Below are 19730 nucleotides of genomic sequence, written 5' to 3'. Positions count from 1 at the left end.
TGTTAAAATTTCAGAAAATATCAATTGGTCCTCAGACATTATAATCATTTTATTGTATGAATAGTTCAGGTGGTGATGAGAAACAACTGGAACACAGCAAACAGGATAATTAAGAGAACGATTAGGTCTTATTGAACTCTTTTGCTGTTCTTATTGGGCCCAAAAGATGATCAAAGAGTATTGCAGGTTTGCAGATACGAATCTAATTACTATTGTTCAGGTGGTTATATGAAACAACTGGAACACAGCAAAAAGAATAATGAAGAGAACGACTAGGTCTTATGGATCTCTTTTGCTGCTCTTCTTGGGCCCAAAAGATGATCAAAGAGTATTGCAGATAAGAATCTGATACGCCTCTCCTGCAAACTTTATTTCGTAAATGAAACATGAGAAATTTTAGGACACAAAGTGACACAATAACCATTTGGCCATCCATACAGTGCAGATCTTTGAACTGGATTGATATCAGATAACTTGTAATATGTAAACAGGACCATGCAGTATCTTTTAAGAATTTAATTGCACCTAGATGGGCAAGCATCATTAGTTAATAACAAAATAAACAAAAGGATATATAAAAATATCTTTTGAAACATAAATATGGATGATAGAGTCTTTTTTTTCTATTTTTTTGGCCTCAGCTTCATCAGTTGTCTTTTGTCATTTTATCCTAACACTGTTCAAGTGTGGGAAAACACTTTGAACAACTGACATCTGTATGAGAACTGTAAAGTCCTTGATTTCGAATCATGAAGATTTGATAAGACAAATTGAGATGATGAGACACCAATTTACAAGCAGACAGAAGATATATTAATATATTAATTACAAAATTTTCCTTGGTTACATTCTTCTTTTTCTATTTTGCAAGAACCACTTTACAATATTCAACACGGCAAGTACTGTTTGAGACATTGTTTCAAATTCTGAAAGGTCACAGGCTTAGATACAAATGAATCCATACCATTGGCAAGGCAATCAGCAGCACTCTCAGCTAGTGAATTTGCTGTCATCTGCAGCACAACAATACATATCAGACAAGACACTTCCTTATTTTTCCTTTTATAGTTCATGTTTGTCTTGATTTGTCTATTGGAAGATGCGGCTTGATAGAAGACATACTTATAGTCAAGGTCTACCATATGATCTGTACTGTACATATCGATCATATCGTATTGTACCACTATGGTACTTAGGTTCGGTTTGATATATGAGTCGAACTATCCATACTAGTCTAGACCGAGGAGAGCTGCCCCGTATTGCCTAGTACTGCTCGAAATCAGGATGCATACCATATCGTACCGACCTGTACTGTCCCGTCTTGGGTGGTATCATGATAAAAAATGAAAAAAAGAGGTCGGAAGCTATTTAGATATGGAGTACGTACTGTACTATACTGACCGTATTGTCCCAAACTGGTAACGTACCGGTACAGTGCCCAAGATCGAAATTGCAGACCTATTTGTAATAACTGAATAATATGACTAGTTGTTGTCTACCTTGCTTGTAATAGCTGAATAATATGACTAGCTAATGTATATGTCCATATTTCTAAATTCAGACAAAGAATCCTACTTTTCAATCTTTCAATCACAGAATACCTTAAACACAGGATAATGTGCTATGTATAATAATTTGAAAGAAGCATAACATGGCATATAAAAAGATGTTAATTGAAAATCAGTGTACTTAAATGTATCTATCTTCTTGATAGTAACAAGATAATAACATATGAGAATTGTGATTGAAAGTGATAGGCCTATTCTGTTAGAAAACTTACTGCGATGATAGGAATTCTTTTTCTGCTCTGTCCTGCATCTGGACCATGTGTTAGTGAATCTGAGCTGGTCATAGTGTGATCATTTCCATTTGTTACAGAAGCATCCCAGTAACCATTTTCTTCAAAAGACCGGATTAATCTGGTGGCTTGCATACCATCCATTACTGGCATGCAGACATCCTGCCAAGTACCATGGAGTCAGTATTACTGGCTCATAAGGTTTATAAAGTGAGCCTCAATTATGTAATGTGTAACTAGTGTGCTGTTTTGCTTCCAGTCAATCTGTTCCAATGCTAAGCAACATTCACCAACATTCCATGTAATAAAATATTGTAGAAATAATCTCTCCACTGCCTGTCATTAAGGAAGACTTTTTGTCATGTCATGCTTCATATTGGTTGATTGAAAATGCTGTTATGCCTACTAGTTCTGCATACAGATGTTATGCTTACTAATGACTGATCATAGCTCATGTAGTTTAATATAAGTTCAAACAAGACTTTGCCTTGCAAAAATAGTTCCGGCATGACCTGAGCTTACTACATTTAGAATTCATGTTATCTTTCCAATTTTGTGCTAATAACATGCTGATGTGTGCTTTTTTATGGCACTTTATGTCATTCAAACAATAACATTCCATCCACTTGCCCAACAAACAAATCATCAAAATGGACAATTTCTGATTGCATTTCAAATGAGATGGACAACAATTGTTTCTTGGCATCAGCACTTATAAAGCAAGAAAGAGTTTTGAATTTATTGTAAAGGTCCTTCCAGTATCAACAACTGCAATGAACAATTATTGTATGTCCATGAGATGTGGATGGCGATTAGAGGCCTAGGAATGGTTTTCAATAAATTTACTAAAAGTTTCCAATACTTTGATTATGAATAAGCTAATATCAGATAGACATTTCTTCTAACCATTTACATGAGACAGACAATTAGATGAGGGTTATTAGCTCATAAAAGAGTTTCCATAGCACTTTTAATTTCTAAAGGGCAAGAATTTGAGACAACAGTATAAAAAAATGCATGATATTGCTACCACTATTTTTTAGTGTCTTTTCAAAACTGATTGCCGCTACTTACAGGAAACAAGATTTCATGATAGACATATATGAGACTTGAATGATTGCAAGTGGTTATTTCAAATTTATTCAGAACTTGTAAACAAATTTTCAATGGGATAAAAACTAATAACATATAAATTAATTTACTTGGAGCTATAAGCAAATTGTTTGAAAGAAAAGGCACCATGCACTGCAATACTCATGATACCTAGTAACAATGATCTCTGCGACAATCATCTTAAAGAAAGTATGTTGGAGGATTGATTTGAATATTATTTATCACTACAAATATTCTGAGATTAATTGTCACCTAGGTTGAGATCAATTTGTGAAAATACTAATTCATGATAGAGTTAAGATGTAATGAAAATGCAAGCAAATATACAATATAACTGCCATCTGAATCAAATAGGTCCTGAATAAATCTCTAAATGTTTTATCACACTTGAAATTTGGAAAGGAAAAAATTCACATTAGGGTATTACCATAAAAATAAGATCATAATGAGAACGCTGAAGTGCACGGATAGCTTCTAACCCATTATTCACAACATCTATTCTATGACCCAACTGCCTCATCATTGACTGTGCCACCATTACATTGATCTTGTTATCTTCGACAAGAAGAATCTTGAATGAACTTCCATCTGACATGCACGTATCTTCTTTCTCATGCGTTGGGCTTTGACATGTTGGTAAGCTCTTGACACTTTCAGCCATATTTGCTCTCTCTGAGGATGCCATCTTTCCTTGCTGCAAGCCTGTATTCCTCTGAGTTCTGCTGGAATCCATAATAGAACTGTCAAATTTATGCATTACAAAGCCATTTGTAGAATCCTGGCATCCTTCATCTCTTTTGTTTATCCTCCCAAAATCATTAACATTATGCCCTAGGCTTTGCTGTGCAGGACCTTTAGGTTCAGCCTGCATCTTTTTTGCATCGGAAATTGCAGATACCCTATCAGAAGAAAGCCTCTTCCTTGATGTGCAATCATTAGAGGAGTATGAGTCAGACTCTGACAAACCATTTGAAATATGTAAGGCATCAAGCATGCTACTGCCAAAGAGTTTTGTCTTGCAAACCATGGATCCGTCAGATGAGAATAAAGTACCCCGTGTCAGAGGCTTAAAGACAAATGACCCATTAATTTCATCACTACTGGAATCAGCTGTAATTTCAGAATCAGAAATGGCTTCATTTTCATCATGATCATCAGAATTTTCCCTCTTTGAAGGAACTTTACAGGGCAACACAAAGGTAAATGTTGATCCACAATGCTCTTTGCTGGTCACAGTAAGATTTCCACCCATCAGCTCCACCTATCTCAGATGCATTTCACAAAGTAAGTGCAAGAACCATGTTTATTTTTATAAGACAAAGGGAAAAAAGAAACAATATTCTATTATGTCATTCATAATATCAACACGAAATCAATGTATATTTCAAAATCTTTGAAAATGTACGCAGTGCAGAATTCTAATGTAGATATCCAGGAGTCCACAGGACCAAGATGGTTTTCACCTTTAAAGTTGTGCACTAGGAAGACCAATTTGATGATTCTAAAAAACAACAAATAGCAATGCACTTCTACATATTTATAAACGAGTGTGCTCATAAAAATATTAATCAGCATCGGTATAAGAATAATAGCCTGAACTGGTACTAAAATTGAGGATAAAAGAAGCTGAACTTCCTAAAACCTTGAGGAAACAGAATTCCTGTAAATAAAAAGGGTATGTACATACTATAAGATGACAAAAGTATTTGGTACTGTTTTTTATTTATTTTTCAAGATCATTTTAACAAATTATTTCAGCTTAAAAAAACTAAAGATTTGTGTTAAAAACAAAGATTATGAAGGAATCCAAGATGTATGCCTATGCTACCTCGCTAAAGATGTCTAGGAAGAGAAGCAAAAGCAAAGAGGCTAAGTTTGGAATGCCTGATGCTCCAGAAAAGGAAAGAGAGATAACAAACTGCTAAATCAAGCCAACATGAGAGAAATGTAGGCCAAGAATTGATAACATAAACCTTTTCTAAGGTTTAGCAAGAAGTGTCTGCAAAGTTTGAATTTGATGCTTGAGAATCCATGATCCAAGAAATAAAAGTTGTGAGATCCAAAAATTGAGGAGTGGAAATTAAAAGATTGAGTCATGTTAAAGCAGGATTTCAATTAAAATTGGAGCTGATACTCGGTTGGAATCTAGATGATCAATATATTAAGAGAACAAAAAGCTTTATAATGTTGGAACTTGGAACTAACAAAAAAACGTTAAAGACAGCTCAAAATAAGATTTAAAATGTTTTAGACCATCTGGTGCTAGAGAAAACACAAAATTGTCGTCCAACATTTTTCACCAACATAAATAATTGCAATCATATATATGATTGCACTAGGCCAACTACTACAAGCTTAGTTCAAACTTTTATTGCCTCCAGGGGCTGCAGGCATGCCAAAAGTCAGAATCCTTACTACGCTATTCAAAAAGAGGTGCTTGGTACAGTCACACTGTTGTCTACTGTTGTCCATACAAACTATGGGAAAACCTGCAACCTCTAGGATGCGACATGAGAGAATGGCTACTTAAGAGGTTGAAAGACTGCTCTCAGACATCAAATTCAAAATTTGAACAAGCCAAGGAATTTGAATGGAAAAGAATGATTCTGAAACAAGCTAACGTGCCTCACCAATTGTTTGCAGATTGCAAGGCCAAGCCCTGTTCCACCATACTTCCGAGCATGATCCGCACTAGCTTGCATATACTTTTTGAACAATGAAGGTAATGCCTTTTCTGTTGATGGAAACAATCATGTACACGTAAATAATCCAACAACAGAGAAAAAGAATTTTAAAAGTGCATATTTTCAGATAAAGGAAAAGAACTAAATTCTATACAAACATTTTTGTCATGAATATATTCTATACAAACATCAATGAAAATGGAAGGGTTTACAGAGTCTGAAGTGAGAGTTGAGAAGAACCTGGTATTCCAATACCAGTGTCGTATACTTCACAGCGTAGCCACACTATTTTTTCATACTGTTGATTATGCTTCTCAGTATCTTCATTAGTCAAATGATGCTTCTCGGTACTGTTTTGGTCAAGATTGTTTTGACAAGTTGAACAATGTGAACTTTCTCGATCAATATAGCTTTGAGTTTCTGAAGAATTCTCTTTTGCTAGTCTTGTTGATTGTAAAGCAGCTGTTAGACCTTGATTGTGTCGTTCTTGACATCCTGGACATTGCTTGGACACCGCATGAAGGTTTATCCCAACCTTCCCTTCATGTGTAAATTTGATTGCATTGCTGCAAAATTAATTTGCAGATTAGTTCAAGATATTCAGTATAGGTTATTATCAAACACGAGAAACATAAACAAAAGGGCTTGTTCTATCTATTTAATAAGCACACAGAAAAGATGCGCAATGTTTCCATCACTAACAGACAAATTGCAAGATTCTCGCACGGCACACTGTAAATCTTCCCCCACCCAGGGTCAAAACAAACACAGTCCCCCATCAGATTTACCAAATATTTGCATATTCAGCTGGAGTAATGGTGAAAAGTCTTTTTTCCTTACAAGAGAACTGATTTAGGTAAAAGATATTGATCACACTTATCTTTGAAAACCTATTCAAGGAATAATTCCTTATATGTTACATAAGAAAGAGAAGGACTAAACTTCTTGTTGCTACTCCTTGATATTTATTTAGTGCCTCATACATGTCTATGGGTACTAAAGTTATTTAATATGAATATTAACTACTATCTGTTGGAAATTGCAGTCACTTGATACCAAAGAAACGAATGTATTCATGCATGTATGTAATTTGACACTGCATGGTTCATATATATATCTCTAATGTTCCCCTGTAAGTATTTTTATGGTGAAATAGTTATCTCCCAAACCAACCTTGGTTTCTTACTTGGATGCCATATTTATGTTTCCTTGTGTTCCTCCATGTTTGAGGGTCTTAATTTCCTTTCCTCCATCATGATAACTAAGGTACTTTCCAAGGTTTTAAGCCTCATGAGATGGGGCTGTCCCAGTTTTTTTGTGGAACAGGTGCTGCCATCCCACCTCATTTGGACACTTGGGATGAGAGATGCCCCAGGCCATGCTGATCGGTATGCTGGGACGACGGCCGGACACGGGACGTTACCCCATCCCAGCCTCCTGTGGGACATCCCACCAGAATTTGAAAACATGGTACCATCTTTAACTTCTAAGCTGCACTATCTAATTTGATGTGCATTTGGAGAATAGGAGGGGCAGATGACTTGAACCAATGATGGGATAAGCAAAGGAAGTTTGGATCTCATACTATGGGGCTCCGCAAAGATGTAACTAAAAGCCAAGATTTCATTATCTTGATTTGATACAGCAAACTTTAGTAGAAAGTGTTAATCAACAGCAGGTGTTCAAATTTTGCTTATGGAGCTAGGGAGTTTTTTGTGAAGTCCTAAGAACAATTCCTCACTTTTATAGACATGAGGATAAGGCTTTGGAATAGATGCGAATAATGCATCCAGTAGTCAGAGAAATCACCTAATAACTTATACAAGAGTTCAAACTTATTAACACTCAATAATAGAATTAAAATTTCTGCACATGCTACTCAATTTGCAGAAACAGTTTTCATAACAAGCATGACCATTCAATTTTAAATAGTTTATTGAACTAGGAAGCACTAAACCAGTTTCAGTTCAATCATTTACAAAACCAGGAATACAAGTCTAATTCCAATTCTTACCTAATCAAGTTGGTCAAGATTTGCCGAATTCTTAAAACATCACCAATAACCTGAAAGAATGTCAATTTGCCATAATTATAAGAATTGCTGAAGGAAAAACCAGATTAGCCAAATTATTGTTATAAAAGAAAATTGACATGTGACATACAGTTATTTTATATACGGAGCATCTTCTGTTTCCAGACACTGGTTATGTTTGATTAATTAGACGTGTAAGAAAACATCAAAGGTTATCAGTAAAAAAATGAAATAACTATGAGTTTAGTATGATGCATAAAATTATGCAAAATGACATACAAGTATCTAGCCATATACATGCTTAGTCTTTTAAGATTAGATGACCTTCCCGAGTACAAACTCGTATCACTTTTTAAGCAAAATAACACTGACCAGTGACTGCGTTAGGAACCAAGTTTCCTAGAAATGTTCAGAAGTTCTACAGTCTCTTGACTTCGAGCTCCTGCATAGGCTATCCAATTTATTTTCTTATTAGAAATATTTACATAATTTTCTGACTCCATGAAAATAAATATAACTGCCATTCTTTTGCAATTTCACTGAGCAGGAGGTTTCTGCAGAGCAGGTGGATGCTGTAATACTGAGAAAGTCTTTCTCCTTGAACTGTAGGGAAGAACTGAAATAGAAACATTCCATGAATGTAGAAAGTGTTTGCTAATTAAACTCCTACCTCAACTGGAACATCGTCAGCTACATGTCCTTCCAACATCAATTCCTTCTTCAAAGATGCAGCAGCAGTCTGGAGGACATGTCTAACTACCTCTCTTGGTCTAAATTTTGTATCCTCCAACTTCATTGCTCCTAAAATAAATGGAAGGAGCAAAGTTAAGATTTCTCTATGCTGAACTGATATTCAACAATTACTGAGATTCCTTAAATAATGAAATGACTTCATCAAAGGTCATCACAGTGAATGCAATTCTCATTTATAATCAGTGAATAGATATGCATAAACCAAAATCTGACAGAAAACTGTTCTAAAGTTGGAAAATGAGAAAAAAGTTGGTGAAGTTCAAGAAAACTGCTGATCTTCAGATAGTTGTTATGATTTCTGTTTTTTATCTTTATGACATAGTTATACACGCCGTGATTTTCTGCAACAGTTTAATGTATGCTGAAGTCTGTCAAGTCCAAACGTCAATATAAATTTCTGTAGTCAATTGCATTCTTTTTACTTGTGTGGATTACTTTCAAGGTACTCGAAATTTTTTTAACATATATAATCAGCATGAAGCACATTGACGACAGCACATTCTTGAACTAGGGCTACTAAGTTGACCATATCCGGTCATGTTGAATAAGCAACTGTCTCAGAATGAAATCAACAGTCACCTATTTCCTTACTGTCATGAGCGGGGCACTTCTTTTCCTACTCCATTTCTAAATCTTTCTTCATCAATCCAAACTCCTTCATAAACCCCCAATGGCTACTTAAGTCATCATGATTAATTTAATATGAAAAGGCAATGCTGACAAAAATTACAAAGTGCTATGAATCAATCATTGTCCTTCAGTTTCCAGCTCAAGATCTGTCCAAGAAAAAACTGAAGCAATACCTGATTCAACCTTTGACAGGTCAAGTATATCATTTATAAGTTGGAGAACCAGATCTCCAGAGGATAGCATCACATCCAGCAATTGACGTTGTTCTCTATCCAATTTAGTTGTCCCCAGAATCTCAGCCATACCAACGACCCCCGTAAGAGGAGATCTTATCTCATGAGACATGGTTGCTAGCATTTGCTTTGCCCGCATTGTTTCCTCTACAGGTATTGATACAGTGTAAGTATAGCTAGTGCCTAACAATTACTTTTTCAAAAGGAGAACAATGTAGCACCTCAACAAATAAATTGGTACCTGTTATATGAATTGTTTTATTAAGTTCTGTCTCTTTGGCCTTTTGGACAGCTATCTCCTCCCTTAGCTTAGCCATTCTCTCCCTTCTTGCCACCTGTTATGTAAGCAAACTGGAATATAGTTTTCATCATCCCAGAAATCAAAAAAATAACAAAAGAGTTTTTAGCTTAGCCATTCTCTCCCTTCTTGCCACCTGTTATGTAAGCAAACTGGAATATAGTTTTCATCATCCCAGAAATCAAAAAAATAACAAAAGAGTTTTTTTGCATATATACCCTCCTAAATATGAAAAATTGCATTAATATCTGGCAAAATTGCTAGTTGCATGTATACCTATACCTATACCTATACCTATATATATACATACATACATACATACATATATATATATATATATATATATATATATATATATATATATATATATATATATATATATATATATATATATATATATATATATATATTGCACATCTACCTATTAAGAATATTTTAGTCATTTCAAATTTAAACTATTCATTTTTTTAATGGCTTTAGATTGCAAAGGTACATATGTCAAAAAAAATATTAATTTTGAGAGGGTACTTACATAAATTTAAATATTTAGGAAGGATATTCACGTAAAAAAAATTCTAATAAAAAAAAAAAAGATAAACCCACATGCAATTTGTTGATAGCACCCTCCAATGCAACAAATCACAGCATCTGATATATGTTACCGAACAATTATAACAATTCTTTCATGTGGTAGATAACCATGAAATGAGCTTAATATGTCATGAACAAATTTAGTGAGGGATGCAACTTGTCAATAACCTATAATACATGTTGTAAGTATCATGACAGCATCTTATAGCATCTAAGATTCCTATACAACATAGATGCATGAAACTAATTAGTTGGCTGGGAATATTTAGATGCCCATTTCGTCATCAGATGCTCATCTCGTTCTCGTAATCCAACATCTAAAAATTGTCAGATAAAATTAAACTAGTGCACGTATGAAAAATTTACTTCCTTTCAGATAAATCCAAACTACATACTAAGATGAAGGCAATATTAATCAAATTCCTCCTCTTCAAACAGAAAGCCAGCAGGATCTGAGGCAAAATTCTAGAAGATGGTACGTAATAACAGTATTTTGTTGCAAAATTTAGCAGGAAAAGTGGTGCAAACAAATAATATAAGCAGAGCAGTAATGAGAATGCAGAGTTCAGTCACATATGGAGTAGCAAGAGAACTGCATCAATGGATAATATATATATACATCTTTTTCTGATCATAACTGTATGCCGCTGGATCATAGAAGTCTCCAATAAGACAACACTTTACATCTTGTGTACATTACGGGTTTCATTAGTGGATAATAAGCTGATTGTATGTGGAAGATGCAATGGAGAAGACCAGAGGACTCAATAATGAGGAGCTAATTCTTCGGGCTCATTTGTAGCACTTTATTAGTTGAAATGCATGCAAAGGACTCATCTTTCATATAATCATTCTCGTTTCATATACAGATTGAGCATGATCATAAGAAAAATGACTCAACCAGGTTGTGATTTGCTAAAAATATGATTCTCCCGATCCGAAAGTCAAGAATAGACCTGTTCATGGTCCAGGTTGGGGCCGAAGGTCAGCGCAATTTACTTAGGTCCTGGCTCGGCCCTATGTTCGGGTGTAACTTCCAAGCTCCAAGCCCTTACTCGGGCTGCGGGCTGGGCCTCGAGCCTCATTACCATTTTGATTTGTTTTAAAAAAATGCTTAATATACTTTAAAATATTCTATAAAATACTAAATATGGACTATCAAATGTTGGAAACAACCTACTACATGCCTAGTATTCTATTAAGTTTACATATTAATAATAATTTCCAATTAAATTTACAAATACATCAAATATAAACAAATAATATAAGAAAAAACAATTCAGGCTGGGTGGGGTTTGGGCTGGGCTTTAATCCCAAACCCGAGCTTGGCCGCTTTACTCCTGGTCCAGCTCACCGGCCCAAAAACCTTTGGGCCGAGCCTACCAGCAAGGCTTCGGGCTCGAGCAGGCTGGATGGGCCTCCCGGCCCGTGAACAGCTCAAATCCAAGAAATCTTTTAGAAGCCTATTTTTCCATTTCTTTCTACTTCAGTTTAGCATCAGCAGCTCAGACTGGAAGCTTATATCTCTTCTCAGGGACTGAAGTGCATAAAAAAATGACTACCACCTTCAAATATTAAATGAGCACCAATGCAGCGTAGGAGAATTGCAGAAACCACAAGACAGAAAAAATTTGATAGGTACCTGATCAGTCACATCCATTCCCATATAATTCACACCAATTGTATCTCCTGCCTTGCTAAAAACTGGTTCAACATATATCAGAAAGGTCTTTGATCCAAATAATGGGGTATCAAATTTTATTTCCCTCTTCGCAGGCGAACCTCGCTCCAAGACTTCTCTCTTGAAATCCTGAATCTCTTTTACACCAGCCCCGGAGAATATCTCCTCATCAGTTTTGCCTATAATGTCCTGAAAAATCGCTTACATTAACATCAAAGGTTGAGATAGCTTCAAAGTGAACAGTCAAAACATTGTGCTCTTTTTCTTGAAAAAAAGAAAGAAAATAAAATGGAAAGCACAGATTCAACACTAACTAGATTGAATGGCTTTCTCTTTCCCTGTCATAAGGCACTTACTTATTTCATTATCCCAACAAATCTGCCTACCCATCAGAGAGAGAGAGAGAGAGAGAGAGCATGACCAAAAGATCAAAGCTTTGGACGTAGGTGGTCAACAAGGCAATGAAAGGTATGATTTTTCGAAAAAGAAGAGAAATATTACTTGCATATTTTGATTGTTCTAAATACATGAAAATTTCATGGTTGGAAAAATCAAATTTCTTCCACATAACTGGATTTAAGACTCTGAGGTCTGTCAAATGAAAAGGGAAAAAAAATATGTCAGAGCTTTTTTCATCAATAGTTCAGTGGGAAGGCTACAGCAATGCATAAAACCAAAAGCATATGCCAAGCAAATTATATTTTCTGAAAAGAAGCTTGCCAAGGCTACTTTCTTGCCAAAAAGCACGGTGTAGTTTTGGAAAGATGCCTACAAAAGCTAACTTTTTGGCTTGAAGGTAGTGATTAGTGAAGTGATATAAAGATAAATGATGCAGATGGCAATTAGAGTGCTCTATAAGGGAATCACTTGATGGGTCTGTGATCTTCAGCTAGTCAATGAGTTAGAAGAAAACACTAGAAAGAAATGTTGTAGAAAGATTAAAATATCAAGTTTGTCATTCAAAGTGCAGATCTTCTAACTGAGACAAGGAATACTTCATGATGCTCTCAGGAACTAAACCTTCCAGAATTTTTTAGGAAGAGAATCCTTGAATGCTATTTATTATCACAAACACCATTTTGTTGGGATGTGATTATTGAAAAATCACATTATCTTTTTTTTTTTATTTTCCTTTTGATTTTTTCCATGTACATCTTCGTCACCTTTTCCCCGTGTCCTCTAACTACTACATCTTCCCATCTCTTCAGTAATTTAGAATTTCCTTTAGATGTTTACAAAATATTTGATAGACAATTCCTTATATAGATGCAATCTGTGTGGCTAACATGCATCTTGGACATGTAAAATCTGAAAGACTTATGAATTGAGAGTTCGCTGGGCTGCTGCCATATATGAATTTCAGTTTGGCAGGCTCATTGACAGCCTTCATTACCACTTCTTCGTTTCACTTTTATAAAAGCCTGAATCTTCAAAAATTTCATATACCACACTAGTTGTCAGATGAAAACTCAAGTAGACGCAAAGGCAAGACCCCTGGTACGGGAATATGTCATATATATATGGGAGGAATGCATGCAAATACCTCCTCTTCGAGCCTTGGAAAGTGATTGTAGATGAATCGATACCGCAACTCTTTGTCCTGAAACCAAATAACATGAAAAGGTTATTACTAAGAACTACTATCTTTTCAAACGCATACCATCAAAAGGTACTGTTAGGACAACTGCCCTAAGGTGGGAATGGCTCGCATTTTCATAAGCATGATATTTAATATATGCATTTAAGAGAAATACTTTTGAAGATTTCAGCATATTTCTGTATACTATCAAACTGGAATCCTGAAAACCAAGCCAGTTGCTTTTGTGGTCATAGCGCTGGACTAATATATGGAAGCGAAGTTTTGAAGACATATAGTTTGGAACAGAACTTGAGCATAATCAGTCAAATACCTGATGCCCAATGACTACAGGTGCAGTCTGAAGAATAAAGTGCAAGAAATTATCAGCCCTTTTTAAGATCTGAGATAATTCCTCCACCGGTGATGACTGTGTTTCGAGGTTCTTAATGTTCTCCAGCAACTTTTGCATGAGAGCGTCCTCTCTTTTAATGGTTTCCTGGAGCATTTTTTCTAGTTGCAAAGCCCGCTGCTTCCAGTACATGGCAGTATCATACTCGGCATCTATGTCGAGATTTCTGTTATAAGCGGCGACATCATTTCGCTTCCTTGGGACCCTTCCCCATACGTCACAAGCTTCCTCCAGAATAGAGACCGGACGTTTGGAACCAGCATGCTTGTCATCCTCAAAACGATGCTCCTCAAGAATCTCTAGCTTCTTGAGTTCAACTTCCTGCCTCTGTTTGCTCAGGATGTTGAGCTCTTCATTGAGAAGCCGAACGGCATTGGTGTGCCTGTACTCCCAGTGTTTTACGAGGTACGTCAGCTGAGAGGAACCCTTCTCGCTGTAATTGGTTAGTTCTAAGAGGCGTTTGAAATCTACAACAGAGGGATCTTCTTTGATTGTGACATCCTCCAGCATGTCCCGATTCGCCCCCGGCTGTTCCATGTTGAACTGCTTTCTGGCTTCACTCCCAATATCTTCAGGCCACATCGAAGGCAGGACCTCCATGTCTGCTTCCTCAGTGAACTCACCTCCCATCTTACAGGCAGTGCAGAACACAACTACACAGTCATATCGGGTTCTGGCTTTAACAGCTTAGCTTGAAGCATCGAAGTACAGTTCTGGGCCTCTGCATCACCTACTTCCACTGAAAGTAGAGTAAAAATTCGTTTTCAGCAAAATTCAGGTGCGTTAGAAGTGGACTTACAGCGAAGGCTGTAGCTCGGTCTTGACTCTTCTTAAAATGTACAGAAACAGGGCAAAAACCTACAGAATACACTATTGGAATTGATATCAGTTTGTTCTCGACACAGCACGGAATCAGAAAAAGAAGAAGGGAGAAACGAACGGCATTTAAAGCAACGAAAGCAGAGAATCAGAATCAGGCGAGTTAGTTGTTGTTACTAAATTAACAACAATTCCTATGACAATTACCATCACAGTAGACCAAGTGCAGAGGAACAGAAAAGAATAAACCGAGCACCTTTAGAACCATACATGAAAATGCAGTAGAGATTGGGTTGCACCACCAAATATATAGCTCCACTTCTACCTTGGAACACAGTGGAGAGCACCGACAGGAAACTATTTTAAAAAATATAAATTCTTATCAAAACTTTTTTTTTTTGTTTTTTTGGAAGCATTTGCTTGACCCAGACTCTGCCTACGAGGAAAAATTCAGTTCTACAGTGTTGAGGTCACCATGCTGCAAACAGCTACATGAAGCTAGAACGGACTAGATAGAGCGTTGTTATGACATAATCATTATGGCATAAAGCTTTTCAATCGGCGATCGAACAGCAAACGTATTCATAAATCAAATAAGAACTACGAACCTATTGACAATTGCACAAATTTCAAACTAACAAGGGACCATCTGAAAGGACCCACATTTCCTCCACTACAAGGTAAGATCCCAACACCATTTGTCTTTACACCAATCCCAATTTCCTCCTATCCTTCTATATCAAACACTACCAGAATGGCTTCTGTAGAAAGCCTTCTCCTTTTGTAAACGACTCTTCCATTCCAGAAGACCTGATAAAATTTCTACAGAAGCAAAGCGATTGAATTGAAACCGTCGCAAAACCACTCGAAAGATCACAAAAAATTCACAGCAAAACGGTTAACGAGATGACCTTAAAAGATACATATTTATATGAAATACCTGAAGCGTAGATTTCGGTTCCCGTGCACCCGATAAGGGAAGCAAAAAAAGATATTGCCGTTGGAAAAATGCGCGAAAATTTCCTTTATTTTTTTAGCAAAAGGGGGGTTTCGGAGCTGTCGAGAGTGGAGGAGGCGAGAAGGGAGGAGGAGGGTATCTGAGAATGGGGACGAGGAGACCACCATGTGAGGAAATAATTTAAAATTCGGAGGTAAAAACGGATTAACAGTTAAGGAGGAAACCGTGTGAGCCAAGAAAACGGGAGGACTTCTGAATTTTTTTTTTTCGTTTTATAGTTTACGCGTTTGGGCAACGAGAAACGGCGACGAGAATTTTTTTTTTTCCTTTAAAAAAAATAAATAAAAATACCTTGCCCTCTCTCCCTCCGTCGTCTCCGCGCTTTTGGATTGGCGACGTTCCCGCCGTCACGCAATGTTGTTTCCTTAAAAAGACTTTTCTTTATTATTTATTATTTTTTGGATTTTTTTTTTTTGGAGAATCCTGGCATCAAATCACGCCCTTCTGATCGAGTTATTTTTCTTTTTAATACAGCTGCAACTTACCCTGTACGCTGAGCACACTAGTCAAAAAAAAAAAAAAAAAAAAAAAAAAACAAAAGTTGCCACCAAGATGATAGTCAGATGGTAAGAGAGCGATAACTCCGTCCAAGTTGTCCGGATTCGAAACGCGCAGGCGTCGATTAAATTAGGGGACCAGATACCCCACGTCCGGATGGCTTGCTGACGGTTATGCTTTCCTTCCACTTGTACTAAGATGGCGCTGGGGTGACGTACCCACACTGAGACGGTGTGCCCAGTGGGATGAGTCCATGGGTCAAAAAAGGCACGCGAAACCTGCAATCTGTATCAAAAGTTTCTAGTGGAAGGGGGGCCCAGTGGAGGCTGCTACACGGATGGGCTGGTCCCTCCCTCTCCCGTTCTATTATTTAACAAAAAAAAAGTTTGCATAAAATGCAATTCAGACGACTATACTGTTCGTCTTCCAATAAATATGAGTAGTCTAAAAAATTATGTCTATCTACATGCTTGTGCCGGTCAACATGAATTCAATCAACCATCAGAGCTCTATCATCTTCAAGATGGATACAATTAGTCTCTAGAGCTAATTTGACAAAGATGATGCTTTCCAAGCTCTCAACTCTACATCACTTGCTGACTCACCAGTGGGCTTTATGTTGGACGGCTATTTAATTAATTTTGTGGGAAAAAGGTGGTAATTAATTTGGACGGCCTAGATTTGCTGCCGCTGGAAACATGGAAGAGAATGGGGTGTGCATGAAAACATTGGGAACAGGTAGCTGCAATTTTTTTGTCATGATGAGTTCTTTATTGCCGTCTTCTGTTTTTCTCACTTAATAACTCATGATGATCCACGTGTGTCCATCATTTCATGTTAGTTTTTTCTTTTCCTTAAATTGGGTACACCTCTGCTGCATTTACTATTTAACATGAATTCATTGAGCCATGTGATCTATTTGGTGATTAGAGGCAATGTCCACGAGATAACAATTTAGAAGAGGCTTGGCTAGCTGCTGCTTCTCAATTAGATCATGATTTTATGAGCTGATGTTTAGATAGCTTCGAGAATTCTGGATGATGTGGTTAAATTTACCTCTTGAAATGTTGTAAGTTATGTGAAAAATGACATTAATAGAATGAACAGTCATTGACATATGTTGCTCGAGCGGAGGAACTAAGAAGCTTAATTTTTTGGACAGCTTGTGACCCCAGTGTGAAGAAAAATAACTTTCATTTAAATAAGTAATAAACTTAGATCAATAGGATGATGGTATTATAAACTTAATTTTGATGTTACTCGTATTTGGAATCAAAATCGTAGGAAGGAGTTTTTGTTTAGTTGTCTATAATTAAAAACTGCAAATTGCAAGTATTTCATTGATTGATGTGAAAAGAGATATGATTTTTCTGAAATTGAGCTGAGAAACAGTGAACTGCTCTTTCTTTTATAGTACAATATTTATTATATTATTTTTATAATTATAATAAAAAGGTATATTACTACCGGATTATCATTGATTAGTATAAGAATAACTATAATACTGGACATATTACTTATCATATTATTACTGTAATAACATTATAATATATTTTAATATTACAGTATGAATATTATTATTATAATATTCAAATAATATAAATATAATATATTTTGCTACTATTGTACTAATAGTGTATTCTTGTTATAATAATATTATATTTCAGAAATAATAAAAAAAATAATAATATGATAAGATATATAATAATAATATATTATAACATAAAACGAATATATTGCAATATTACAATATAATAATATCATAATATAAAACTAAATATTATTATAATAAATAATAGTATAATATAATAGTACTACTATTAATATGATATTGCTATTATAACAATCTGATACTAATTATATAATATTATTATAGTACTATTTAATACAATAATATTATTATATTAATTATTACTATTTTAATAATAATGGTATAATATTATAATATTAATTTAGCAATGATATTATACAAATATTACTTCAATTACAAGTGCATCATCAGTTGGACTGGTAATCAGAGATCCGCATTCTAGCTATAAGATTCTTTGTAGTTGGAACTACAACAAATTTTGGTTGCAGTTCCAAGTACAAATTAATTTTGAGGCTGTTTTTTGCAGTTGAAATGCAACCTTCAGTTATAATTACAGGCATCCAAACACTCGTTTTAGGTGTCTGCAATTCATTTATAGCCAACTGCAATTGCAAACAACCAAAGGATTCCTAGATTTAGTTCTTATTTTCACTACCTGTGGAGCTCAATCCATACCCATGGTTACTTTATCACTAGATTGTCACAAATGATTAGCGTACTTATATTAGGTTCCTTTCTTGCATAGCCCACCAACTTGGCACAGAACAATTCAATCGGTTGATAACAAAGTACTATGATTAAACCTGTAAATGCTTAAAAACAGTGCACTGTCCAGGTAACCTGATCTACCTGAAATAAGATCGATCTCCCTCCAATAACTAGAGTTCATAAAGCAGCTGCTTTGGGAATTAAGATGCACAGAAAAGTAGTCATAATAGAAGGGGAAGTGGAAGTGGAAGTGGAAAAGAAGTTTGAAGATGTGGGCAGATCTAATCACGTATTTCCCTTGCTAACAAAATAAATATGGGCTCAAAACTAGGGCCACTCTCTCTTTTTTTTCTTTTTAATTTAATTTTTTTGGTGGGAGTCCTCCTGCCTTTATTGGTGGGGAAAAAGAAGCTGCATGCATCCTTGTCCACCACATACCAAAACGCGACTATTTTATTTCATGGAAACAAAAGACAATGGCTCTCCACATTTAAAGTTGAAAGAAGTAGGGTCCTTCCCATCTCTAGAGGCGCATGACTTTCTACTGTTCATTACAAAATGTATAAATTTCTATCTGTAAGCTGATTTATATATATATATGGCAGCTAGCTGAAGCCACTGGTGCAACGGTACAGCTCAAGCCAACCTTGCACTGCCTCAACGGCAAATGATTAAGCCGGGTGAAAGCTCAACATGCATGCATGCCACCATCGAGCCTCCATATATTCACCCATTAGGACCTACTAAATTCACCAAGCTTTCATTGATGACATTTAGCAGGGAGAGTTAGATGATGGATCGAGATGCAGCAGTATATCTTCAGTTTCACAAACCCAATTCAGCTTTGTCCATTGGATCTTGGAACATTTAGATAAGCACCCCATGAAGTTAATGGGATCTTTTGTATGTGTGGCAGCAATCTAACCTCTAGAGACTGTCATGCTTGGGCAGCAGCAGGCTTTCCCAAAAGGCTAGCAAATATTTCACATTAGAAATCGACAAGAAGAAAGGCTGATCGAGGACGCATATATGCTTCTCGAAATGGAAGGAGAACCAGAGATCACTAGGACGTCCAGATACTCCCTGGACATTTTTTGGAACTTAAAATGAATGCCTCATGTAGAACCTTGATGTAAAATATTAGAAGACGCGCGGCCCTTTTTCTTTGTAAAAGTCGGATTTATTATACCAATATATTATAAATATATCCATGGGAATCTGAAAATAAAATATTTAACAAATCAGAAGGAATATCAGCAGTCCACACCCCGTATGATTCGCCGCATAAAACATAG

General features: G+C 36.0%; 1 protein-coding gene across 1 annotated transcript; it reads right to left on the bottom strand.

Moving 5' to 3' along the window:
• Positions 1–790: 790 nt before the first annotated feature.
• Positions 791–14666, bottom strand: LOC103701735 (histidine kinase 5-like). The gene is made up of 12 exons (XM_039128942.1): positions 13724–14666; positions 13357–13413; positions 11775–12002; positions 9485–9578; positions 9184–9390; positions 8298–8428; positions 7610–7659; positions 5836–6161; positions 5542–5645; positions 3339–4172; positions 1781–1960; positions 791–1013 (listed from the first exon to the last, which is right to left on the bottom strand). The coding sequence occupies exons 1-12, from the start codon at positions 14429–14431 to the stop codon at positions 888–890; spliced, it is 3045 nt and encodes a 1014-aa protein (XP_038984870.1). The 5' UTR covers positions 14432–14666; the 3' UTR covers positions 791–887.
• Between the last annotated feature and the right edge of the window lie 5064 nt (positions 14667–19730).

Source organism: Phoenix dactylifera, chromosome 1, assembly GCF_009389715.1.
Source record: "Phoenix dactylifera cultivar Barhee BC4 chromosome 1, palm_55x_up_171113_PBpolish2nd_filt_p, whole genome shotgun sequence".
Taxonomy (NCBI): Eukaryota; Viridiplantae; Streptophyta; class Magnoliopsida; order Arecales; family Arecaceae; genus Phoenix; species Phoenix dactylifera.
Note: the sequence above shows the minus strand (reverse complement) of the source record. Positions and strands in the feature narration are given on the sequence as shown.

Bases quoted from the DNA above. Each gene is read 5' to 3' on its own strand.
- LOC103701735 (XM_039128942.1), bottom strand. From the start codon at position 14,431: ATGGGAGGTGAGTTCACTGAGGAAGCAGACATGGAGGTCCTGCCTTCG. The intron at 12,003-13,356 runs GTATTTGCATGC...GCGATTTTTCAG, and splicing joins TTCCAAGGCTCGAAGAGGAG to GACATTATAGGCAAAACTGA. The intron at 1,014-1,780 runs GTAAGTTTTCTA...GTTGTGCTGCAG, and splicing joins AAAGAATTCCTATCATCGCA to ATGACAGCAAATTCACTAGC.